The sequence below is a fragment of the Aethina tumida genome, chromosome 2 (assembly GCF_024364675.1).
Source record: "Aethina tumida isolate Nest 87 chromosome 2, icAetTumi1.1, whole genome shotgun sequence".
Taxonomy (NCBI): domain Eukaryota; kingdom Metazoa; phylum Arthropoda; class Insecta; order Coleoptera; family Nitidulidae; genus Aethina; species Aethina tumida.
The window spans coordinates 25,986,328-26,013,319 of NC_065436.1; the positions used below are offsets into that span (position 1 = coordinate 25,986,328).

Below are 26,992 nucleotides of genomic sequence, written 5' to 3' on the forward strand. Positions count from 1 at the left end.
CACTTCGAATGTAAAATTAGTCAGTCGATGGAGAAAACGCCAGCCAAGGCCTTGACGAGAACAGACCGTTCGATAAATTCCGGCAGAGAGTCTAAACGACAGTGTTGTGGCTAAAACTTCTTAGAATACAACTGTTACTTCAGGTAACTTCGCTTCTGGTTGATTTGGGAAAGTACTCTTATTGTTAATTATTATTTTAAGTGTTGCCCCGTTGGTTTATAGCCCATGACCCTCCCTAATCAATAAGGGCTATGATTGGGATGCTTTTTTAACGGTGCATATCCTAGGTTATGGTCAAAGTTTTATTGATAACCCTCAGTGTTTACATACTTTTATCTACTCCACTTGATGAAATCATCGAAAATCAACAGCTGGACACGTGTTCCTTTGTGTTAACCCCATTAAAAATCGATCTGATGCATTGGTAATCTGTGGTCTGATGAAATAAATCCACCTCTTACAATCCTGACAATACCAGTTTAGTTAACGTAACAATATAACAACAAAAACAAGCAAAACAATCCGCATGCTTTTTCCTCAAGGCTAATACTTTTTATTGAATCCGACAACAGTGCTGGGGTCAGGAACGTCTTCGTCAGTTTTCGTTGAGTTGATCAAGATCAGCTGGTCGGCATAGAACAAAGGCCTGCGTGAATCACATTGGATTCAGTGATGACGTCATTGTTCACAGGGTCGAACCGGAGACGGTCAAGGAATTGTTGGTTCGGTTTAGTTGTGTATCGATTATAGATATGATTTCCTTATTTGGTTGGATTCGGACCATATTTTTGATTTCAAAATATACTTTATTTATGTTTAACTCACCTAATACTTTAATCCATCTCCATTGATAGGCTGTAATCTGAATTGAATTAAGGAATTACTTTAATAGAAGTAAAGCAAGGTGTCTGTTTTTATCTTTAAAATTCTCAATCTGACACACAATTAGAATGATTTTATATTGTATAGAGTGACTAGTATATACTAGTTAGAACTAGTGCTAGTATTAATACATAACTACTTGAAGTGCAAAGATCAATAATTTCCTGATTACTCATTCCCAGTCTTTATCTTTAAAATCTTTTATCTTTTAGAATTTCCCAGAAAATTGTAATCCAAATTTAATTTATAAAATACTTAATTTATTATTCTTTCTGACACAATTAGAGTTATTTTAAATCATCTAGTGCGACTTTAGTATATACTAGTTCCAAACCATAAATACTGATCAATAAATATTTAAAGTGCAACGGACCAATAATTTCCTGTTTACTCATTCCCAGTCTTTATATTTAAAATTTAATTTATAAAATATTTAATTTAATATACCTTCAGACACAATAACTTTAGTTCCGAACTATAAATATTAATACATAAATACTTAAAGTGCAAAATATCAATAATTTTCTGTGTACTCATTCCCAGTCTTTATCTGTATCTTTCAGAATTTCATAGAAAATTGTAATACAACTGTACTTTTTAAAATAATTAATTTAAATTTCTTCTGACACTTACAATTTGAATGTTTTCTCATTCCCATACTTTATCTTATCTTTATCTTTCAGAATTTCCTAGAAAATTGTAATGCAAGTATATTTTTTACAATATTATATTAATATTCCTTCTGACACAGTTAGATTGATTTTAAATCTTGTAATGTAGTTTTAGTATATACTAGTTCCAAAGCATAAATATTAATCCAAAATACTTGAAGTGGAAAAGGACAATAATTTTCTGTGTACTCTTTCCCCCTTCTTTATCTTTAAAAACCTTCATCTTTCAGAATTTCATAGAAAATTGTAATACAAATGTAATTTTTAAAATATTTAATTTAAAATTTCTTCTGACACTTTCAATAAGAATAATTTTAAATCATATATTGTAACTTTAGTATATACTAGTTCCAAATCATAAATATTTATATATAAATACTTAACGTGGAAAAGATCAATTATTTTCTATTTACTGATTCTCTTTATCTTTATCATAAAAAGCCTTTATCTTTTAGAATTTCCTGGAAAATTGTAATGCAAATGTAATTTTTTAAATACTTAATTTAAAATTCCTTCCGACACTTAGTTTAATTTACACTAGTTAGAAACAATAAAATAACTACTTAATTAAATTTAATAAATATTTAATGTTTTACACATACTTACTTAAATTGGACAGAGAAAACTGTTTTTTTAGGGATGTCAAATAAAAACAAATAAATTTTCGTAACACCTATATATTTCTTGTGTTATGTTACAGAATACAGTATGATTTGTACATTTTATACCAAAAACAACGCCTTTTTGTAAAATCCACATAACATACTCTATTATCAAACATCTTTTGAGTACATTCTCGAAGTCCACATGCCTTAAAGTCTGCCACATTCCAATAAATACTAAGGATCCAGTCTTATTTTAATTAATAACTACATTACACGTCGTTTTGTTTGCATCCCTCAATTATTCAAGGAATATTTACACCAAGGCAAAGAAATGAAAGCAGGTCCGAGACAGACTTCAGCCAGCGGTTCTATGAGCCCGGAACAGATTCAACAAAGAAAAAGTGAGATTTTACTAATCATGATAGTTTAGCATCGTATGATACTTGATTAAATGGTTGTTATTGGATCTGTTTCAAGGTTCAGTGTTTTTTTGTCATTACATTTATAGTATTTACAAATCTTAAAATTACTTAAAGCATTATTTTTATTTTTTCTTAGGTAAAAACAATCTACCTCTCATCTATTTTTACTAATTCTAGTTTTGCGTGGAGACTAGCACAAATCACATACGGACAAAATTGGAATTGGCACAAATAACATATGAGAACCTAAATCTGTATGTTTTAAACAATTTTGTCAGCACAACCTAGTATTATTGTTCCAAAAATACAAACCATTGTCGTTGAGCTAATTTGTTTTATTAGGTTTACAAGGGCGAAGTGATTGGCGTTAAATACACAACCTTCTTAAAGTTTACATACTTATACAAATTACTTATCGTAAAACACCATAAAATCATAATTAAAAAGCCTATAATATGTATCATATCGTAACGCGGGTTATCAGGTTATATCATTTGTGTAGATAACTTTATTAATACCTCGTGTACACAGTACATACTGGATTAATTTTTTATTAATTTTACACATTCCCAGCAGAAATTACCTGCTTTGGTTAAACGTCTTTAATAAAAATCAAAATCAACAATTAACATAAATAAACAAGTGCTTGAAGCTCATTTACAAATAATAAATCTTATATTCTATTCATTTTAAATAACAATTTCATTGCCTGTATTATTACTTATGTGAGAGTTTTCCTTATAACTAAGGCCTAAGAAATAATTAAAACGTTCACTACGTCTATGTTTTTGGAAGACAGGTTATACACAAAAATTATAAACCCACTGTTTCCAAATTGTGTTTACGTATTAAATATTATTGTTAACCGTCAACTTTTCACAACCGTTTTTAACAAGAACATTTTTAACAAGTTATGCAACAATTAACCATGTAATAAACTTCACAACAAATTTATTTATTTGAGCATTTTTGTCTAAACTAACTATATGTCAAACAACATTTAACATGTAAAATTAAACAAACACTCACTCACAACTCAATTCGAAATGGGAATGTTTAATATAAATTAATAATTATAACATATTTTACATATTCTTAAGTTTCCTTTATTGTATTATCTTTGGTTTACGGTGATACACACAATTGAGAAACAATGGGTGGCATGTTTGGAAGAGTACGGTCTTTCATTTCCTCGTTTTCATCCATCCGAGTGGACCAACGCATAAATTTTAGAAGACAGATGTGATTTTGTTGTTTATAGGGTGGGCATACACATTAATAACAATCCCCATCTGCAAAATTTAGAAACTTACTTACTGATGTTAATCTCTACTTGTCTATAGTATTATGAATGAACTAGAAATCATAAAAATTAAATCGGTTCTTGACCTTGCTGATACGAAATGTGGTGCAGACGCAAAGTTATCGGTTCGTACGAATATCTCTGTGAATTTAAAGAATTTTTTAATACGCAAATAGTTTGTTCACGTACTGTGTTCCTTAATAACGCAATTAATTAAAGGTAAAATCATCTCGCTAAAATATTAATAACACGTAAACTCACGTGCGTGCAGCGATAACGTAACACCTCGTTTATACCATAATTAAATGTAATATATATTTCATTTAGTTGATTAGTCGCTTCTCTATTGCGTCTAGGCTAATCGCTTATCTTAATCATCAAATCATCGCTCTCAAATAAGTAGTAATGTTGTTTTGCAATGTTATGCTTACAATTAATAAGGAAACTGTAACAATAAACTTTAAATATTATCAAAAATTTATCAACAAACTACTATTCGATACTCATTTCAATTTAATAGGTATCTACACAATGCATAAACCTGTCATTAATAAGCGTCGGTGCAATTTTTTACGAAACCTCCCTAAGGAAATCCTGGTTGTTACTGTTATATGGTTCGTAACCATTAGGTATATTATGTATGTCACCTTATTAAAAAAATTACACACTATTGGCACATGTATAAAATACTTCAGGTTTCTCACACATCGACTCACACTCAACACTCAGTCAAGAATAATTTATATACATTTTTATTTTGTAAAATATAAGCACCAATACAAAAAGATAACTCGGCTTTTCACTTTGATTTTTTTTTATAAATACAACAATAGGATTTATTCAAACCAGCAAATGTATTATTCATTGCCATATTATTTTCTATCACAAATTTTACAAAAATGAATTATTGCTCAAATAATTTTAAGCTCTTAAAAGTTAAAAATTTGTCTTTTCTCTTTGGTAAGATCAGATTTTGTCTCACAATCAATTGTCTTTTTATCCGGTTAACGGCAAAGTGGTAACTCATCAGCCAGTTCAAATAAACCATGTTCATTCACAACACCCATATACAAAATAAATTTGCGTATCATTAACAACTTGTGTTCGACTGATTAAAACAATAATACACACCCACCCTGTATTAATAACCATTAACTCTCCATTTTGTTTTTGTATTGATGCCGTACACGTGTAAGATTAATATACCTATAAGATTATTCTACGTGAACACGATTGAATCCATTTTACCTGGCCAAAACTGGGGTTTTCTCTGATTCGAATCGACACAACCGAAACGCAAAAACTGAAGATTTTAAGCTTTTGTCAGTGACCAAGTAAAATCGGGAACGACCGTATTGAGTATCAGGACACAATGAAGAGTACAGGGCGCCCTGGGTATATTACAAAACAGCGAACTACCCTGTATATAGATACATACAGACAGATGCCAACCTAGCTCTAATTATGTACGTACCATGTTTTCCAAGTAAAATTAGGAAATAAGTAAATTTCATAGAAAATTCTTAGTGCGCAAATTTACATCCACCTAAATTTTGAAAAAAAACAATTACTATTCTTGTTACAAAGTTATCCAATTAACCGTGAGTTATATCAAACTTGAGAATATTAAAGGTTTTTTTTTTGTTGAAGATGGATATGAATTGTAAAACTATCGTGTAAATAGAAAGGTAAATAATTTTCTTAAATTCCTTCAAACACAACCGAATTTTCATGAGCAGTAATCGAACGCTTTGGCTAAAAAAACTTCAAAAAATTAGCCATAGCTCGTTTTGCAACAATATAATTTTATGGAACATTGTATATGAAAAATATCTAAAATATATATAAACAGTTGTTACATCTAATCTTGAATTAATTCCATTAAAAGTAAACGGTATTAGGATATGCCACCTTCAATGTGTTTTTTATAAATTTTTTGTTTTAAATATCATAAAATATTGTTAATCACAACCTAACAGTTAATTTCATTTTCGTTCAGGAATTTCGAGTTGCTTCCGGTGCTGACATAGGTATTCTGGTTTGCCGATGGGAATGGACCATTCGATAAGACACCATTACCTAATTTATAATAAGTAAAACCACCATTTATATACAAACAAACGAAATCTTACCAGTTACATTATCACCGGCATTGACGTTTGCGTACTTCTTTTGAGTTGGAGTGTTCATGGACTTCACCAGTGCCCCGGCGTCCAACGAGATTCCAGATTTCAAACTAGAATCCGCTTTAAGATTGTTGTTGTGATTTCCTAATATGTGATTGGGCAGCGAGATCGGTGACACTTTCGCATTCGAAGTATTGTCGATTGTTAACAGTTTATCCACCTACCATAATAATTAACATTAATCATCACTGATATATTATCAAAGACTATATGCAAGTTAGTATTGTTACTAGTTGTTATATGCCACACTTACGGAGGTGGCGCCTTCATCGTCTTTGGTGGTATCCATAAGCAGTGGCTGCGTAGATCTAGAATGGGGCATGATGAATGATGTCTCCCAATTATCGGAGTTGTCAGGCAGTAACTTTTCAACGGACGAGGTTGATTCGATCTGGTTACCGGGAGGAGTCATGTGATTCGGTATTAAGTAATCAGATGATGTAGGCACCACCTAGAGATGTATGAATTGTACCACCTGTGCTTGTTATTGGGAATACTAACTAAGCTTGCGACTTGTTAATGTGTTAGTTAAAATATTTGCAATACATCTACATGTTACCTGTAAACAATTCTCATCTGAGGTGGCAGGTCTCATCAAGGTGGTGTCCCTTTCGTTGGATGGTGGACGATGAAATACGGGCAAAGGCGCGTTCATGACTTGAGGATCTTGCATGCAATAACCCAGTCTTTCCAAAATCGTCGAGAACGTGGGTCTCTGCTCCGGGGCAGGATGCCAACATTGCGTCATGATTCCATAAATTGGTCCTAAAGATTAAAAGTAATTTTTCCAATATGTTATGTACAATTGCAATGGGTATGTCTGTACCTGGACAATTTGCCGGTGGATCTAATCTTCCTCCGCTCGTTACCAATTGCATGACTTCCCTGTTGGCGCAACCGGTGTAGGGCATGTATCCCATAGACATGATTTCCCAAAGTAAAACACCAAAAGACCAAACGTCAGTCTTACTGGTGAAAATTCCGTCGAGGAAAGCTTCAGGTGGCATCCACTTAATAGGTAACATCGCCTTGCCCCCTTTTCTGTAATAATCTGACCTGTAAACGTCCCTCGACATGCCAAAGTCAGCAATTTTGACCACCCTTCCGGGACCTTTCGTCGTCAGTAAGCAATTCCTCGCCGCAATGTCTCTGTGAATGAATCTGTTATCTTCCAAGTATTTGCAACCTTTAGCCACGTCCACCGCTATCAGCACCAAGTCCTTCATTGTCAATGTACTACCTCTCTCAGGTTTTGGTCTAGATTCTCTGAGAAAGTTCTTCAAATCTCCGCCAATCAGCAATTCCAAAACTATAAATCTCGGATGCTTGTCGAAACACACGCCGATGAAGTGAACTATGTTGGGATGATTGAATTTGGACATGATCAACGCTTCCATCAGGAAGTCCATTTCCGCTTGAGACGTCGACATTTCCGGCAGTGTTTTCACTGCCACCGGCATTTCTACCGTATCGCAAGGTCTTTGTCTGTAGAAACCTTGGTAAACTTCTCCGAATGCACCCTGACCCAACGCCCTAAAAATAGTGGTATTGTTTATGAAAGTGAACTTATTTTTATTTTTGTTACAGAAATGCCAACTGAAGTACTATCACCAGAGAAGATTAGAGATAATCTTCAGGTCCAACTAGATGAATTGGAAAGTCTTCAATCGATGTTCTGTAATCCTGGCGAACTAAAAGTGGATTTCCCTAGTTTCTATGAAATTAAAGAATACCTTGAGGGTAATATGTCTGCACCAGGTGGGCATTTGGACTATACAATTAATATAGACATAGACAAATTCAAGTTTGAAATATGTGTTAACCTTCCACTAGAATATCCAGACGTGACGCCAGAAATGTTCATCAGAAACTCCAAACTGAATAAGGTGCAGCATATTGCAATCAATAAGGAAATAAGTAATTTTTTAAACAGTCTAGATAGAGGCGAACCTTGTATTTTTACAGCAGTTTCATGGCTACAAGACAACTACGAAAAATACATTCAAATACAAGAAGATCCTAAACCTAGTCAAACGCAGAAAAATGAGGACCTTGTAAGATATTGGATTTATGCTCATCATATTTATAGTAAAACTAAACGGAGAGAGATCGTGGACCAAGCCCACAATTACTCCTTGAACGGGTTTTGTTTGTCAGGAAAACCTGGAATAATTTGTGTGGAAGGAACAGTGGATGACTGTGACGCCTGGTGGCAAATCATTAAATCCATGAACTGGAAAAAAATATTCCGCAAGTGCACAGAAGAAGACAAAGAGAAAGGAAACAATTTCCTCAAGTTCTCTAGTTTTACTGAAATTAGTTTTCCAACCGGAGGATCATTGCCCAACCATAGTGATATGGGAGAGTTTAATAAATATCTGGATAAACAAGGCCTTGGATATATGTTTAAAGATATTTTCGGACTTGAAGGTTAATTACAATATGATCTCAAATATATTCCTATTCACTTAATTGTTTATCAATACCCGTTACCAATTGAAAATACGTTGAAATTGTTTATATATTTTTTTACTATTGATTTTATAATAAATGTATAAAAATATCTGTTGTATTAATTACTCACTTGACTAATCGAAGTTGGTCCCTCGGAATATCTTTTAGATCTTTTAAGGTATAAACAACTCCTCCAAATTCATAATTGGGATTGTATTCAGTCATCATGCTGTCTGAAGTAACTCTCAATCGGTCTAATTGAAGATCGGCTCCGGACAGCATCTTTCTTCTCAACATGCCGGTTGCCCGGTGTTGATATCTATTGTCTGGAAATCGTTTCGGATAAACTAGAGTGAGTTATAGGAAAAGTCCAATGAATATTCTATTCTGTTATTAATATAGTAAACTTAAACAAATAAAATAAATCTTTCATAAACAAATTTATACTTATTTTAATATTAAATACTTCTGAAATCAAATTCATTGAATACTTACACAAAAAGAAGCAAACCATTCCAAAGGCCATAGCCAAACACAACACGGCGGCAATCAGGCTTATTACGAACCACGTTGGGTATGTATCCTCAATTACATTTAACGCTAAAAGAGACGTTTGTATTTTTAATACAATTAATTTCACTTAAATACTCACGGATGCAAGTCTTTTTGTCTTCATCAAGTTTCCAGTTCCTAGGACAAATGCAAGATATTTCGGATTTTCGAGCATCTAAGGCGACACATCTGTAATCGCAGTCGCAGCCATGGATTGAGGGAATGATTAAAACATAGCCTGCTCCAGAATTATACCCAGGCAAAACTTCCGTAAGGTTTGAAATGGTTTTTGACCTATCGAAGTAGGAGTATCCCCCTTCACCGTTTGTCGAGTTGGTGGAGGAAGCGTTTCCTCCTGCGTAACCTCCACCACCTCCACCATTTCTACATCCACCACCACCACCTCCAAAGCCTCCGTCTCCCCTTTCATCGGTGGAATTATAACAAGCTTTGCCTCCGATACCGCCACCTGTAGTTAAGGAGCTACCCATTACTTGTTTGTGGGAAGGATCGATTAAACCTTCAAACATTCGCCATCCACCTCCAGCACCAGATGATCTGAATAATGGAAGTTTGAATAATACAGATATTTTGGTGGGTCATAAATTTACTTACTTTATGCCGTACATTCTACCAGTTACCGGCAGTCTGGATCTATCAATACCTTGACCGTGTTGCACTTCGTTGTCTATGAATTTTCCCAAACCCAAGCCACCTCCACCTGCTGCTATAGCAAGTGGAATTTTTTCTTTCGTGCGATTTTTCTGCAATATTTCAGTATTAGAGCCGTATAATAAATTATTTTTTGTTCAATTACCATAAAAATAAATGTTCCTCCTCCACCACCTCCTCCACTATCAATAATGTTCATGTACAAAACACCTCTTATACCAGTAGCCGTGTTATTCTGGTCTGATAAACAAGTGGAATTGCCACGGTGTACCAAGCTCTAAAGACGGAATATTTAGGATCTTATAAGATAAGATAAACTAGTAAACTTACCTTAACACAAGCACTATTGCCTTCTTGTCCTACCAGTATGAATACCTCTTGATTCTTCCTCAGTTCAACGACGGTTCTAATTGTGGCGCCCCTAGATGATCCTTCGCCGGTACTTCCTTTACCACCACTTGCACCGGCCAAAATGAATCTAAGGTATTTGCCAATTAATAACAATAACTTTATAATAACTTTGATAATATGCTTACGTATAAAATCCATCGAATGGCGCCAACCATTTTTGAACACCAGTAAGGCCAGCCTCATGAACTACTTTAATTTTGACATTCGTACCATTATAAGCTTTGGCACATTGATCGGAATTGGGTCCGAATCTTCCTTTGGCATTGCAACTGGTCAATTTGTAAGCTAAAATTATTTTTGATAAAACCTAGGACATCTGCAAAATGTCATTACATACTTGTTACGTTGAGGAAATCTTTATGGGGTTCTTTATTGGCTTTTTGTAACTCTATAGGATTATAATAATTGTAACCATTCAGTTCTGAAGGAGGGATGTTGAGGCCGAAACACTCAGGACTAAGTGATATGTCGTCTATTGCAATATCACTCAAGAAACTTATACCTTTTCTCGCTATGATGCTGATGTAATATCTAGAAATTGTACGAAGGTAAAGTTGCTCGAAATTAAGTAGACAAATATTAAATACCTGTATGTTATATTGGGCACAATTACCACCTGTCTTACCCACTGATCTCCATGATCATCTCGGTAACTCCAAAGCAACTCCGTGGTATGATTCTCGTTTGGTCTTAGCTCAGTTACTTGTAATAAAATAGCACTCTTGTGTTTCCCGTGTTTGTGCAAGTAAAACCGTATCTAAAAATATCTAAATAAAAAACAATTTAATTTTTAATTCTTTACTTACAGCACAGGAATTGTAATATCTCGATGTCTTGTTGCCGTGAATTTTCGGTGGCGGATTAAAGACCACACTCTTTAAAGTGGCGGCACTTGCCAATGCCGCACCCTCGGTCAACATGTGCACATACAGATACTTGCCAGTTACGTTCTTATGCGTATGATCGAAATTCGGACCCGTGTAGTTAGTAGGTCCTGACCCATTGTGTCTGGTCCACGATAGAATTTTCTGATTGTAGTTGTGCCAACCGCACCAACCATCTTCGAAGGTGCATCTAGCTCCAAACGGCATCAAATCTAAAATGGAACAAATTTAAATGAGTTTATTATAGTAGTTAGGAGATTTTACCGCAATTTTGTTCTTCGTCGTCACCGCTTTCACAGTCTTTAGTTATGTCGCAAATACTGGTGGTGTTAATGCAATTTGGGGTCATGGATTTGCATTGGTACTGCAATGGGGAACAAGTACCGTCGTATTTTGTATAGCAATCAGACAGTCTGATGTTGTCTATAGCGACAGTGGCACCTTGTTTGTTTGGAGTGGCCGGAACTACTTCCAGAATGATGCTAAATTTTCCGGATATTTTTCCAATAGACTTCGAGTATAATTTCCACCTATAAATTTAAATAATATAGTATAGTAAACTTCTAATTTCAATTATTAAAAAATAATAAATAATAATGTAATAGAAATAATAATAATAGATTTAATGCTTACTTGCAACAAAAAATGATATAGAGAGTGGCTAGAGAAATATCACACCTCTAACTGAACACAATCAAAATATTTTATATTTTATTTAAAATAATTACACTAAATTCTTTCTCCCATTATTTATTTTGTATCCAGATTAAAATAATTTCTATTTAAATTAAATATTAAACAAAATGTGAAATGTGGCTGGTCACAGAAATGCCACACTTTTAAAAATATATTTGTTAAATAATTTATACATAACAAAATTGTTAATATATTGTTGGATATCCATTGTAGGTTAAATTTCACAACTCTTCAATGAATAACCAAAATTCATCTAATCTAAATTGATGCTTTCTGATGTTATAGATCCGGACAGTGGCCAACCGAGTATTATCTAACCAACTTTGAACAACTTTGGATGTGTGCTTCCTATCATTATCACACATAAAAATCACTGGTAAATTATCGTTGGTTCAATTACATTTCTCATGGTGTATAAAACGATCAATGTATTTTTTACCATCTGATTTAGTACTATTGAACATGAATTTATCACTTCAAGATACCCTTCGCCAAAATTTTGGAACGAAATACATTTTTATGGAAACTTTTGGTCTTGTTCGAATATTATTTTCTAATAACTGGATTATTTTCTGAAATATGTCCTCCCAAGTTGTGTTAATTAAGTCGAAATCCGATTGTTCTACTAGACACACTGATATTGTATGACCTGTTTTAATTAATTCATTTTTCATTTATCTAGAAAGGAAAGACAAGAAAGGATGCCGTTTAGTATTTTTCCAATTTGTCTGTCAATAAAAAGAGTTTTTCTTATTCTATTTCCAATTGAGGGTGTGGTTTCATATTTGTTAATAAGCATTATAAATTGTCTTTTCCTCTTCTTTGAAGAGCAATATTTTTACTTCTCTGTGACAGTGAATTTATTTAATAACAATGTAAATCCTTCTAAGAATAAATTCTAACTATTAAATTATTGTATTGTTTCACAAAATATATGTGTTTAAAGTAATATCTCCGACTTTTATAAGAAGTGTAACAAAAAAATTAAAAAACTATAGAATATTGAAATATATTTTTTTATACTGACTGGACAAAATATGAATTAAATCCTATTACGAAATATGTTGTTTGTAAAATACTTGTTTTTAAATTTTGTGTTATTTTTCTTCCCACCGCTGCAGTTATACAAAGTATTTATAAAATAGGTGTTTAAAATTTGAAAGCAGGTAGAACACAACTAATAATGAAGAAAATCTTTTTTTTAATTTTTTCCTGAGTAAAATACTATTTTTTAAACTGTTCAAAGAATATGAAAATATATTCAGTGGCTTAGAAAATGGGGCGAGAGAAAGAAAAAATTACATCAGAATCTTCGCTATTGTATCATTATGAAATAAATTGTATGTATTTTAGGAGAGTAATACCAAATTTAAAGACGACTGAACTAAAGATTATGAAAATGGGTTAAAAAACAACTTTTTAAATTTATTTTTAGGGGTTGTATTTTCTTCAGGAGAAATTAAAATAAAAATTATTTAGATTTTCTTCATTATTGAACCGACGGACAAAACACTTTATATTTAATATAATTTACAATTTTAATCAATCACTTTTTAATCAATTAATTTAAATCACTTACTTTCCATGGTTATTGCCGGATATCGTACCAACGAGCCATTGCGTGTGGTTGTTAATAGACTGAGAATGATTATTGAATTTATCTCCAACAATTCGAATTTCTCCACCTTCCATGTGTTCCTGGTAGAGCCAAAAGTCCAATTTGCAAGTCGATATGCTGGGTTGAAACGACGGACTAGTCAGATGGAACACAGTAGACGCCGGTGGGAGTCGTATTATCAAAAAGTTTCCTGAAAAAATTAAAATATTTATGCAAAGCATTTCAAAGTTTCAATTTGAAAACCCCGCGAGCGATATAGTTTCAATAGGAGGCGCTGCAGTCTCAATCGATTTGTTTTGGGCTTTGTTTTTTTGCTTAGGTTAGGTCAATACCTAGGTCCCGGTTTAGTGTATTTTGTCTTTCAATTTGTCACTATGCCTGGTTCAGTAAAAGTAAAGTAAGTAATGTCAACCAGTGTACGAGCGCTTAGGACTGTATTATTTATTGTTTTAGGCATTTATTCGAAGGAGGGGCAATTTTCGACGTAGATATGAACAAATACCCAAACTCCGAGGAGGAAGAGGGCGATATGTCGATCAAAGAAATTAACGAGGAAATGCTCAAGTTTATGAACTTTAACTCCCAAGGCCTCGATGAGGATATCTATGTTGAAGGGCAGACCTTCGAATTTGTTTCAAGAAAGATGAAGAACATCACTGATGACGGCGGCGTTAAAAAACGCGTGTTACGAGAAGGACAGGGTGAAACACCCGCCTCCATGGCTTTGGTGAAAGTCGATTATAATGCGTACATCGAATTCGAGCCCACCCCATTTGACTCGACATATGCAAGACGAAAGTCACTCAAGTTTGTGGTAAACAATGGAGAAGTTCTGTTAGGATTGGATCTGGCAGTCCAGTCAATGAAAGCTGGTGAAAAGTCTCAGTTTTTGTTTTCTCCAACATATGCATATGGTAAAATGGGCTGCCTGGGAAGGATCCCTGCCAATACTCAAGTTCTCTTTGAAATAGAATTAAAAGAAATAATAGACTCTGGAGCAGCCCTGATGTTCCAGGACTTACCTGAGGACAAGAAAAGGTCATTTGAGGAAATTTACAAATATTGCTCGGCTACATGTGCCAAGGCAAAGGATCATTTTTCTGGAAATAATATAAATAGTGCAATAAGAGAGTACAATGGGGCTCTCCACCATTTGGAGAATGCACTTTTGGATAATTATGAAGAACAGGAAAAGCAGAGTGCTATGCTTTTGAAGTTATACACAAATTTAGTGGTCTGTTACACCAAAATCAATGAGCCTAGGAAAAGCTGCATGAACTTCAACAAACTCAATGCTTTAACAAAGGAAATGAATGTAGATGTTCCAGTGAAAGCATTGTTCAACAATGCCAAGAGTTTAAAGCAGCTTGGCGAGTACAATTTGGCCAGGAAGAGATTAGAACTAGCCAGAGCAAGAGATCCAAACAATGTTGAAATATCCATAGAACTTGTTAACTTAGATAAAACAATAAGAGAAGATTTTGAAAAGGAGAAAGCACTTGCCAAAAAATTAATGAGTGGGTCCTAATTTCTTCATTTCTTCCTCAAGTCTCAGAATGTGATTTGTTTTTACAATTATTTAAGACTAAGAATTAGGATTATTTTTTATTAGAATAATCAATATTTGTATTCAAAATTTGAATGTTGTTATTAGAAAACCTTGATTGGTTTATGATAGATTGTATATGTACATGTAAATATATTTTTAAGTTTATCCTTAATTATAAATATTTGTTTAGTTTTTGTTATATATATCTCAATTTAAAATTTTGTACTTGTTTCTTTTATTGAAATTTAATAAACATTTTTTAAACCTTACATATTTGGGTGTTTTATTATATTTTTTAAAACAAAAAAAAGAATTTTTATAAATGAGTACAATTATACAAAATGCTTCTAAAATAGGTGATTAAATTTGTGAGCAGATAGATTATTCTAAACTTTTTCCTTATGAAAATAGAAAAATAGAGTCCCTCAAATTTAAATATACTATACAATTCAATTTAACTTTTTCCATAATGGTACAGCACCATAGATTTTGGAAGGTTCTTTTATCTCACCATATTTTCTACGCCACTGAGTATTTTTTAAAACTTAATCTTCGTATTCTTTGAACAATTATGAAAAAAAAAGTACTTTTTATTAATTTTGATAATCACAGCCGTTTTTAAGGTATTTCAGTTTTAATGTTTGAAGAAAGTGATTTCTATTAATTCAAAATCAAAAATGATATGATGAAATAACGCCAGATTGTATTTATGTTTGAATTTGTTATTTGACTTTTGAAATATTTCAAAAATGTCTGTAATACCCAAAATTAATCAAAAGTAACATTTTTTCTAAATTGCACGAGAATATGTAAAGTGTTCAAAATAGGACAAGATAAAGAGAAAAACCCTCTCTCTCTGGTGCATACCATTTTCACAAGGTTAGGTTAGTTTTAATCCTGTAGTATAGTTAAATTTTTTATAAAAAAAATTGCTAGAATGATTTCTTCAATTATCATGATTAAAAAATACCCTGTAGGTTTTGGTTTTGGGTCTAAAAACATGACATTTTGTATAGAGTATATTTGTTCATCCTTTACAATTGAAAAATAAGTTGTCAAAATCGGACAAAAAAATACAGATATTATGAGGGTGTTCCGCTTTTAAATGGGCCACACGGAAACGAAGGCAAAAACAGTTTCCCAAATTTTGAACATCTATTACCATAAACACCTTGTATATATTTTATCAAATTATATATATTTTAAATATTTTTTTTATAAATTCATATTTATAAGAACCTATTTATTTGCTTTCTTGAACAGTCACTTACTAGTAATAAAAAGCATTAGTTTACATTTTTGATTATCCGTTTATGTATCCTTTGATTCGTGATCCATCCCTGCCAAATGAGGTTCAAAAACAGGATGAACAATAGTCGGAGCTCCGCATAAAGTTTTCACAGTGTCGATCTGGCGTGGGTTGAATGCGTAGGACATTTTAAAACGGCCCCAAGTACATTGTGGCATATTGCGTCGAGCAACAGGAGAAAAGTCTGCAAATGCGTCCCTCGGGCATTTGGCCGGCATTGCGCGACGGTTTTATGTCTGCCTGTTTCAATCTGAACAGAAAATCTGCAATGATTTCCATTGCACGCGTCCTTCATCACTCCATCACAAAGACAAATGTCAAGAGGACATAGTTTTCAATATTTTATAATTACTTTATGTTCTATAAAGAGATCTTAAAAGTTACAGACAAATGGATATTGTTGAGGCAATTTTTAGCTTAAGGTTGAGTGAAGAAATAAACCAGATGCTTGAAGGAAAGGACGTGAAATAAAATTTGCGTTGTCTCCGATTTATTTTACATAAAACTGGGCATGTTTGTGAAGTTTCCGGAACCCAACATGCACGTGGCATAGATGGGCCATCGCAAGAACTTTTCCCGTCCCAAGTTATTTTCTCAGTTTTCCACGGAAAAGTTCGAAATGAGAGAGCAGCAAACATTTCAAAATTCATATAAGATCGATGTGTTTGATTTGATGCAATATTTGAGACCAGTTTCCCCGGTCTAGTGGCTCTTTGATGGATGTTCGGAAAATGTAATTAGATGTAATGGTGCTTTTAGTGAATTTCTTGGTGCAGTTTATATATTTTCTACCCTTTTTTAAGATAAAGTGGGAAATCTATAATAAATTGATTATTTGATGACAATTATATGCAAATTTATGGAATAATTTTATTTATTGTGTGTATGCATCCACCCACGTTCTGTTTACCAACCATTTTATGTCTCAGTTCCGTAGTCAAAATTTAAATTTCAAATGAGAAAATCTAATAAACGTTATTGCGTTTTGAATATGCAGTCGAAAATTACGCCAGTTCACGATATTCCACTAGTTTTAGACAGGCGAATGGGGCAATAATCTCTGAAGCCAAAAACTTACAACCATTGAGTGAATATGAAAATTTTAATATATAGAATGTGAAGTAAACTAATACCTTCAAAACTAAAATTACATGGTTATAAAAAAATTATGTCATAAATATTTATTTTATTTTATTTATAAGCCACATAAAAATATTTTCAATACAATGCAACACTGAAAAAAATAATTGAGATAGGAGGTACTGACTAACCCATCATTCTCACCCAATATTGCACCCTCGAATTTCCAATCCCTACAACATTTTCTTAGTGGCAAAAATTTGGATGATGTCCAAAATGCCATCTCGAGAAATTTTACATAAAAACTGATTGATTTTTATCGATCCGAGATGGAATTCGGGTTTGAATTTAATGTAAGAAAGAGACATTACTTTTCGATTCCCAAATATTTTTCAACCCATTCTTTTGGATTCTTTCTTCGATCTTAGAAGACACTTTCAAATGACAACCACTTCCCTTCTTTTATAATTTGAATTTGTACTGTAAACTACACTTCTTAGAAGAGACTATCCTCAAGATCAACACGATAGTAGTGACACTTCGGCATTTTTTATTATAGCTATTATAAGCAAATAAGAAAAATTAAGAACAATACAAATAATTGCTTAATAATAATGCGATAAATCGGAATTCAATAAAAAAATTATTAAAGGAATAAATATATATTTTTTTCATAAAATTCTAATCTGCTTAAGGAGAACCGACAATTCCGGACACTCAAGAAAATCGTGTGGTTTGTAACGTGTGGCGGCGTCACGGTTCCAGCTTAATTAATTCATTAAATCACCGCCATTCGGTGGTCCGGAGTTCAAATGAGCCGGTGCCCGGGATTGACGTCTCCCGTGCCGCAAACGCCGGAACTGTAGGCGGCAAATTTGATCCGCAAGAGTTCCGCGAACATCTGCGGCCTCTGGTAATAACTAAGTGAGAGAGTGTCACTGACAATAAGCACGTGGGCGAGTTTGATAAACTAAGAAGAATTATGGGGCTGCACGGAATAGAATTGTTGACGGACTTATATTGATTATGACGTATATCAATCACGTTTTCCGGACTTTCAGTGTTTAAACTCTAGTTGAATTAATTGTAAAAAATATTTGAAAACAATTTTTATTTTCGTCCGATTATTTCGAACGAATCCGTGAAAACACGATTTCCCAAATGAATCTTCCTTTGTGTTTATAAATAAACAAATAAAAAAAACCACTTGTTCGCTTTTGACGAGTTGTTTTTATTACAGGAAAACGATTGGGCGTTGGAAATCAACGTCACGGACAGAGAAAATGACGCAGATGGTGTCGGAAAATAAATTTATTTCAGGCGGCGGATAGCCGCAATTCCGACGTCGACTTTGCGATGAAATTGGCCGGGATCCTAAGGATTCGCGTGAAAACTTTCAAATAAACATGTTTTCTCTTTTTTTCACTACGTGTTTAATTACGCTTTATAAAATTATAGTAATTTTGTAAACGGTTTTAAAAATTGAGTAAAATAAAACAAAACAAAAATAAAAATATTTATATTAGATACATTAGTTTTTAATTATTGAATAATATTATCTTAATTACTAGATTATTATTTATTTAATAATTGATGGTATTTAAATTCATATTTTTGACTGTCCTTGTTTTAATAAAATTTTTTTGACTCATAAATCCATCCATAAAATTTATATTCTATTAACTATAAAATTATTTTCTAATAAAAACCTATTACCCTATAGGTTTTAGTTTTGGGACAAAAAACGTGACATATTTTCATGCTTCATAATTGAAAAAGAAAAATTAAATCGGACAAAAAATAAAAAAAAGGGTCCCATATTTAAATGGACCTTACTCTATATATTATTTATTTACAAAAATACACAAAAAAATAATATTTATGAAATAAATGTGGTATATAAGTAAATAAAGTAGCAAATTATATAATACTACTAAACTAAAAAATTAATAAAATTATGAATTACCCTACAAACACAATAAAGAGATTAATTTTTAGAGTTACTCTCAGAAAAAATATATTTTGTTACATTTTTTTCATATTGTAGAAAAACGTGAGTAATTTGACAGGTAGATATATAATTTAAGATTAAGTCTATTAGGAAGAAACTAAAAAATTATACTGTTTTAAAAAACTGGGATAATCTATCATGTTATGCTAGAACTAAAGGAAAATTAAACTGATTGCCATACTTCTATATTCCAATAAGAGAGATATTTCAAAAATGTTATATGTCCTTTCCGAATTTCTTAAAATATGAACAATATAGGACACCAATATTAATAGAATGTGGATCTACCTTGTAAATTTACATGTTCAGTTAGTTGTCTCGACTTCAGGTTGTTAGATTGTTAAGGAGACAATGATTTCTGCTCGTCTGAAAAGGATTAGTCAGTCTTATTCCTGTCCAAATCCACATAAGAGATAAAGGATAGTCGGAACATGTCTTTGAAGCATAGGAAATATGAAGTCGAACGTTATCCTGCTGAAACTGGGAGTTTAGAGTGCCTTAAACATAAGGTATAACTATGGACCTTAATATTTTCTGTACATATCGATGTATATTAATAATGCTCTATATAAATATAGATATAGATAGAAATATTTTGGACTGGAGCAATCAAATAGTGCATTAAATTCGAATCTGTAACTGTTTTTTTCTTTAACGGGTCAGGTTTGCGGAATCAGTCATTGTGATCGTATGTTTTTAATAAAAAAAATTAAAATTGGCAGTTATAGAGACTGACTGCCAAAAGTAAAAACTTTTGATATTAAAAATTGAAATTTCATAATTTTTGAAATAAAATTATCAACAATCTGGTTATTACAACTATTGACACTCCGAGCAACAATTATAGGCATGTTTATGTGGCTTTTTATTATTCAAATATATTACGGGCTGTACAAAATCATGACAAAATATAAATACAATTTTAATTATACAGTGCATTTGATTTTTAACATTATTTTAATTATTTGCATTGTCATCATTAATTTCAACAATACTTAGACTTTTTGTACTTTCAGTTATTTCATTTTGTTTTAAGTAGGTACAATAGGCTTATAGTAACTAAAGTAGGAAATGAAAATGTTGTGAAAGTATCACGTAAAAATGGAATCGATGTCATTTTATATTTTGTGAGTTTTTAATCATTGTACAGGGCCATTCAAATAACAATCAAACAAACACACTAAATCAACAATGCACAGTATAGACACATTGAACTTTTCACTAAATCCATTCAATTTCCCTTATAAGATATACAAGCACTATACGTCAGCGTATAGCTACAGATATACAGCTATAAGCATGTCGGTGACGCGAATACACGAGATTTCATCCATCCAAAAAAGTCTAAGGCGCCCAGGACACTGCGCATGCGTTACTACCAAAACGATTCCCTGGTTGCTAAACAAACTTTGAACAATTGATAAACGAGCATGTCGGTGACGCGAACCTATAGGATATTCCCATACCAAAAAGAGCCAAACGCGGCTAAAAAAGTTTTCACTTCAAAAATTGTAAATTCATTCACAAATTTTCAAAAGTGAATCGCAGTATTTGAACATTGTATTTCTCTGGATCACTTTCATGAATTAGAGTCCAGCAATAATCATTAAATCTTGATGAGCACATTCTCCTTGTTTATCGCTCATCACACACAGGTTTTGTAAGAAAAACATAACTTATCCGAAATTTTTTAACCAAGTTATGGTTAAAAATTATCAGATAATTTATAAAACACCCTGTATATATATATTTTAGAAGTAGGTATTGTTTTCATGAAAATCGAATTAAATTATATTATATATAATTTTATCCGTATTAAAACATAATAAATTTAGGAGAATATTTATTGTAAGTGTATACGTGATAAGTATATTTTTAGGACAGTAAGAAATGAAAAGAAGAAACACAATTGTGAATTTCAAGAAAAAACGGAAAAGAAGCAATATAACGATTTCTAGGAATTTTACATTCCATCAATAAAAGTCGGTCATAGCCATACAATTTTTCATCTGCACAACACATAATAACGACACGTGCTTACACATCAAGGGTTTCCTTAAGAAACTTTCTTATTCGCGACGTCGAAATGCATCGGTTTTTATTTCCGCGTCGCAAATACTCACCGATCAAACCATTATCTATAAAGCCCACTTTATCGCATAAATATTCCACCGTAATGCAGCGAATCAAAAGAAAAGCACATTTTCGCGCTGGGACAATAACGGAAAGTATATTTACCGTGTGTGTTGTTGGATGCATCGGCGTGAATGTTGGTGACGTTCGGCTCTAGTTTGTTTGCTGATGTGATGAAAAATCCATGGGCGATATCTTTGCGCCACGTCCACGTGCAATCGGTTTCGAAATCGCAATCGATTCCGCTCCTCTCCTGCTCCCTTTCACGATCAATTTGCTGTTGTATCTTCAGCAAGTGGATCTTGTCCATCTCCTTGTTGTACATTTGCTCTTTGTTCATGTCGTCGAAGTCCATACTCTTCGGTACAGCTGTAAAAAAAGTACCGATATACATATAATACAGTGTTGGCTAAAAAATAGCACACATTACTTAACGTTAATTGTGAAATGCATACCAATATTATATATTTTATTTAAAATAATTATACTTTATCCCATTAATTTTGTACCTAAATCTCAAATACTACTGATCACAGAAATAGTACACTTTTGAAAAATATATATTTGTTAAATAATTTATACGTAACTTTATACAAAATTGGGTACCCTAGGTTTGTTATAACCACTTGTAAACGTTTTTTTTTTTTTATTGGGTCAAAGAGACTTGTAAACGGTGAGGCAAAGTTTCAATGAATGAAAGCGTCAATGATCGTTTGAAGTGAAATTTCATAACTCTTCAATTAATAACCACAATTCATCTAAATTTGATGCACTCTGAAGTTTTAAACGAGATGACATCTCGTTCCACAAGTTTTTAATTGTACTTAGAATCGGACTTTACACTGGCCAATCGGGAATATCAACATTTTTATCTTTTAACCAACTTTGAACAACTTGCACACTTCGTATCATTATCAAGCATAAAAATCCATGTAATTGGTAAATTATCGTTGACAAATAGTTCCATTTCTAATGATGTCTCTATATACGAAACGGACCATTTTACTAATAATTTTAATTTTCTGTGATGTTCCTAAACCACGTCAAGAAAAGGAACCCCAAACCGAAACTTTTCCACTGTCTTTCAAATTTTTTGTCTGCGATCCAAACTTGTATTAGAAGAACGATGAACGTATTTTTTATCTTCTGATCTTGTTCTACTGAACATGGATCACTTCAAAGTACTCTTCGCCAAAATTCTGGAGGATAATTAATAAATTTTTGTGCAAATTTTTAGTCTTGTTCGAATATTCTCCTTTGATACAAAGGGTGTCTTACTGAAATACATCCTTACAAAGTTTTATTCATTTAGTCGACTCCTGATTGTTCTACTGGACACACTGATATTGTATGACCCAATTAAATCATTTTTATTTACCTAGTGAACAAGAAAGGGTGTCGTTTACTGATTTTTCCAATTCGTTTGTCATTAAATAGTGTTGTTTTTTTTAAAGTACATTTACTTATTATTTTCAATTGAGAGAGCTATTTTATAATTGTTAATAAGCATTGTAAACAATTTTTGGGATGCCTCATATGTTTTTAACGATATCACCAATATTTAGACCTTGATGTTTCATGTTAATTATTATTTTTCTCTTCTCTGAAGAGCAATGTTTCTTTCTTCTCACTGAAAGTGCATTTATTTAACAAAAAAATACAAATCCTACTATATTTGAATGTGCTATTTCTTTGACTTTATTTATAAGCTGTGTAACAAAAAAGCAATGAACTGGACAAAATAATAATAGCGTCCGTAATATTAAAAAAATACTGGTGGTGTTTGTTTTGGATTTTTGATGTGGCGGAATGGATTGATTGTGTGTATTTTTAGAGAGGATGCTAAAATAAACTTCCCGAGTGATTATGAGGCTGGTGGTGTTATTTTTAGATGAAAAATAGCAAATGAATTGGTTAACAATTATCATTTGTTGCTAATTACGTTTAATCATTATTATTTCGTGTCTCAATCAATAAATATAATTATTACATATTTCATTTATATTATAATTTCATTCCTAATTTAGTCGAATGCATTTGTTACTTTATCTTCTTAGTTTCTTCAAAAAATAGTTCAAAACTTTTTATTTAGGAATAAATTTTGTATGTGGTTTGATTAATAATTATATAATTAATAAAATTTTTAGAACTGACACACCACAAAAATATTCTAATGAACAATACTTAATGTGTATTTAAACCTGTTTGATATTGTTAAAACAGAGTATAAAATTTGATAATTTTATAATAAAAAAAGATATAATGGCTTACTAAAAAACGCATCCACCATTTTTTTTAAAAATTGGTGGTACCTGTTTTCAAAAATGGTGAATGCGAAAATTAAATATATATAATTTATTTTTAAAATTATTAATATTTTATTACCACAAATTTTTATTTGATCAATTTTATTTATTTAAATTAAGCCTGTTAATAAAATTATTATTTTTATAATGTGAATTTAATATCAATAGCTTAATTTTTTTTAAAAATGAGTAGGTGTTCCAATTAATTCGTCAATGTTTACTTTATTTCAGTTTTTGTATCAACTGTATTTGGTAACAATGAAAAGATTTTTAAAATAACGATTTTTTCGGCATATGTTTATGTATTTTGAACTTTCACATTTACAATTCAACTTCCCCCCTTTGTTATAACAAATTTTGTTTTAAAACTTGACATATTATGACCTCGCAGAATTATCAAACCATGATGTGACCTTTATACCCGCAAACTGATTCAATCACATTAGCACGCATCAATTAATCTCGCCCTCGCCTACAAACCACTCGAACCGAAAGTAAAAACCACCCACGGCATCGAATCGAAACTGGGAGCGTGAACGACCAAATACCAGGTCGTTGCATACGCCAGGACACGTTGAACCTCCAACCCGCGGTCCCCTTCGAAATCTGGCAGACGTACAATACACCGACCTTGAATGGGAACCAGGGGATGCAATAGTCGCTGACCTACCTGTGTAGTTTGGCTCCATCCTAGGATTGGCGTCCGATGCCATCATCTCCTCGCGCCTCTTTTCCTCGTTCAGCTTCTTCCTGATGCTGGCGAAGCTGCGTTCCGGCGTTTTTCTCCTCGTTCTAGCGTGCCCGCCACCGTACCAGTCACTTTCGATTAGGTCATTTATATTGCTAAATAATGGACGAATTTGTTTATCATGGTCGACGTACTGCGGTACGCCCGCACTCAGGTCCGCTCTCGAGTATGTCGCGTCCGGATCTGTTTTCCTCGCCTCCTTGGCTTCATTCTCGATCAGCAGCAGCAGCCCAAGTGTGAAGGGTAGAAAACCGTTTGCAATCACCATGACTGAGTGTGAGTTTGTGAAGCACTATTACGTATGGGGGCTCGACAAGACGTTCATTTTCGTTTGTTGACGGTCGCACTCATTTTGCGGGGTGACGGTGACGAAAACAATCAGCCAACGTTTCGACGTCAACGTATTCGGAAAATCGCCGCCAAAAACATAAAGACTTCTATTTCTGTGTTGGCTATTGAACTCGGACGAGTGAAAGGGGACGACCGTACGCCGATTGGAGGGGTGACAGGTCCGTCGAAAGGGATTCGGGACACGCAGGATGTCGGCACTGAGGCTGGCTCCGCTAGGTGTTACGCCATACGAACGGATGACATTTTCTCCGTTTTGCAAAACGAACACCGTACACTGTGCACTCGTTTGAGATCAAAAAAAAAAAACTATGTGAGCGCGTCGCGTCGCGGCCCTCGCGTGTTGCAGACGTCGTGTACCGTCGTCTTTTGATTTTAAAATTGCAATGGGCCCGTTGACAAAAATATCTCGCGTCAGGTTCAACCCAGACGACAGTGCGCGTAGCCGAAATGTATTTGAGAGAAAGACGCCGGTCCCGGTGCGAGATAGAGCGGGACGACAGATCGTATCGATTTTTGTGTAGTTTGGGTTACATCTCCGGTCCCGATGTTTGGGATGTTAGAGGCCGACACGGCACACGACATCTACCGGGATGCTGTGCACTGTGCCCTTTTGAATTTCGACGGTGGGCGGTGGATGATTAAAAAAAAAGGTTACCGTTCCCTTCGCCTTTCTGTCCCGGGTTTTATCCGATTTATTCTTTTTGTTTGTTTTTTTTTTTATCTGGACCGATATGATACGTTTTCTTTTGTTCATGGTAAATTTAATTAAAACCTGACCAGGGACACGATTCTTCTTATTACAAGTGCCTACATGTTTCCACTTATTCCAACATCTACGTTAAGGCTTACTTATAAAGCTACCACTAATAAGTAAGCTTATTATTATCCTAGTATGAGGAAAATTATCATTATGAATAATAAATATAATCATAAATTATGATAAAATAATTTATGAACAACAATTTAACAGCATATGACTTCCCAAATGTCTATAATTTTATTTATCATAAAAAACTAACTTTTATTACTGGGCCAAAATACTGACAGTAAAAACATTGGACATCCAATTGATACATACTAAAATATCATTTCTAAAAAGCTGTACAAAATTATACAAAAAATACGATATGGACGATTGTATATAAAATTAAGGGTCAAAATGTAATAGCCAAAAAAGTGATTCTTGGAATTCTTTTTTAAATGAAACTGCATCAAATGTTTTAAAATCTGGATTTGTGTATAAATAATAAATATACAGTAAAATTAAGCGAGATAACTCGCCAAATCACTAAAAGAAAATGATCCTCAAAAAATACATGTATATATTAAACTAATATTTATTGTCTATACCTTTACACACGACTGTGAAAAAAATTGAAATTTAACAAAATTTCAGAGTTCTGAAAAATTTTGCTCGAAAATTTAATGATATTTGGCTTGCCAAAATTACATTTTTTAAATAATCGAAGAAATGTAGGGTCGTTGTACAGAAAAACATATCCAAAATAATATACAATATTTGAAAAATGTAGTTTCGATAAAAGCGCGTTTAAAGAGATAAAATGATTGAATTAATTGATTCCAGATCCATATAATTGACCATCCACTTCTTCAAAAAGCGCCTATTGGGCTGTTGAAGCTCTTCTTCGATATGATTAACCTAGAATAAGTATAAGTTTTACACATTACTAAATTACTAATTCCATAAAAAAACTAAAAGAAACTGAATAAATCAATATCCATGAAACGAATCAATCACAGTATTTTCTTCATTACAGCCAGAACAATCATTAGTAAATGTAACTTTCTTACTGTTGAATGACTACTTCTTGGTAGACTGTAACTCAAAAACTATTTCAGAGATTCAATTGAATTTTAGTGTGTAAATGTAGTAAAACAATTAATACAGTAAAAAATAGTTTATAAATACAAATACTAGACATACACTATTAAAAGATATAAGCCAAAAGATAGTTTTGGAGTAGACTAAATATTATCGTACTATTATAACTAAAAATTTAATAATTGCTGCTCTAAAGTTAGTACATACATAGATGAAACAGTTAAAAGGTTCTACCTCTTAAATTAAACAAATTTAATAATTACAAAGAAAGAATAATAAACTACAAAAAACATCTTCAATTCCCAA

The 26,992-nt window shown here is 32.8% G+C and overlaps 3 protein-coding genes across 4 annotated transcripts in view; 2 read left to right on the plus strand and 1 right to left on the minus strand.

Annotated features, from left to right (window-relative positions):
* Positions 1-8,632, plus strand: part of LOC109604056 (RWD domain-containing protein 2A) — a 10,298-nt gene extending 1,666 nt beyond the window's left edge. Inside the window, exons 1-2 of one of the 2 annotated variants that reach the window (XM_020020585.2) lie at positions 3-143; positions 7,657-8,632. In XM_020020585.2, the coding sequence (XP_019876144.1) occupies positions 7,659-8,504 (846 nt within the window). In that variant the 5' untranslated portion in view covers positions 3-143; positions 7,657-7,658 and the 3' untranslated portion in view covers positions 8,505-8,632. Of the gene's footprint in view, positions 1-2; positions 144-7,656 lie in introns of those variants that run through there. The other variant, XM_020020586.2, reaches the window with a different exon arrangement.
* On the minus strand, positions 2,215-25,183 carry LOC109607999 (tyrosine-protein kinase receptor). Its single transcript, XM_049962467.1, has 19 exons — positions 24,415-25,183; positions 21,544-21,807; positions 13,318-13,546; positions 11,307-11,572; positions 10,965-11,254; positions 10,746-10,915; positions 10,496-10,689; positions 10,284-10,443; positions 10,078-10,225; positions 9,893-10,024; positions 9,691-9,839; positions 9,176-9,633; positions 9,019-9,123; positions 8,654-8,849; positions 6,896-7,602; positions 6,629-6,834; positions 6,323-6,520; positions 6,016-6,229; positions 2,215-5,962 (listed from the first exon to the last, which is right to left on the minus strand). The coding sequence occupies exons 1-19, from the start codon at positions 24,758-24,760 to the stop codon at positions 5,856-5,858; spliced, it is 4,539 nt and encodes a 1,512-aa protein (XP_049818424.1). The 5' UTR covers positions 24,761-25,183; the 3' UTR covers positions 2,215-5,855.
* On the plus strand, positions 13,656-15,174 carry LOC109604055 (inactive peptidyl-prolyl cis-trans isomerase FKBP6). The gene is made up of 2 exons (XM_020020584.2): positions 13,656-13,753; positions 13,810-15,174. The coding sequence occupies exons 1-2, from the start codon at positions 13,731-13,733 to the stop codon at positions 14,882-14,884; spliced, it is 1,098 nt and encodes a 365-aa protein (XP_019876143.2). The 5' UTR covers positions 13,656-13,730; the 3' UTR covers positions 14,885-15,174.
* Positions 25,184-26,992: the final 1,809 nt, after the last annotated feature.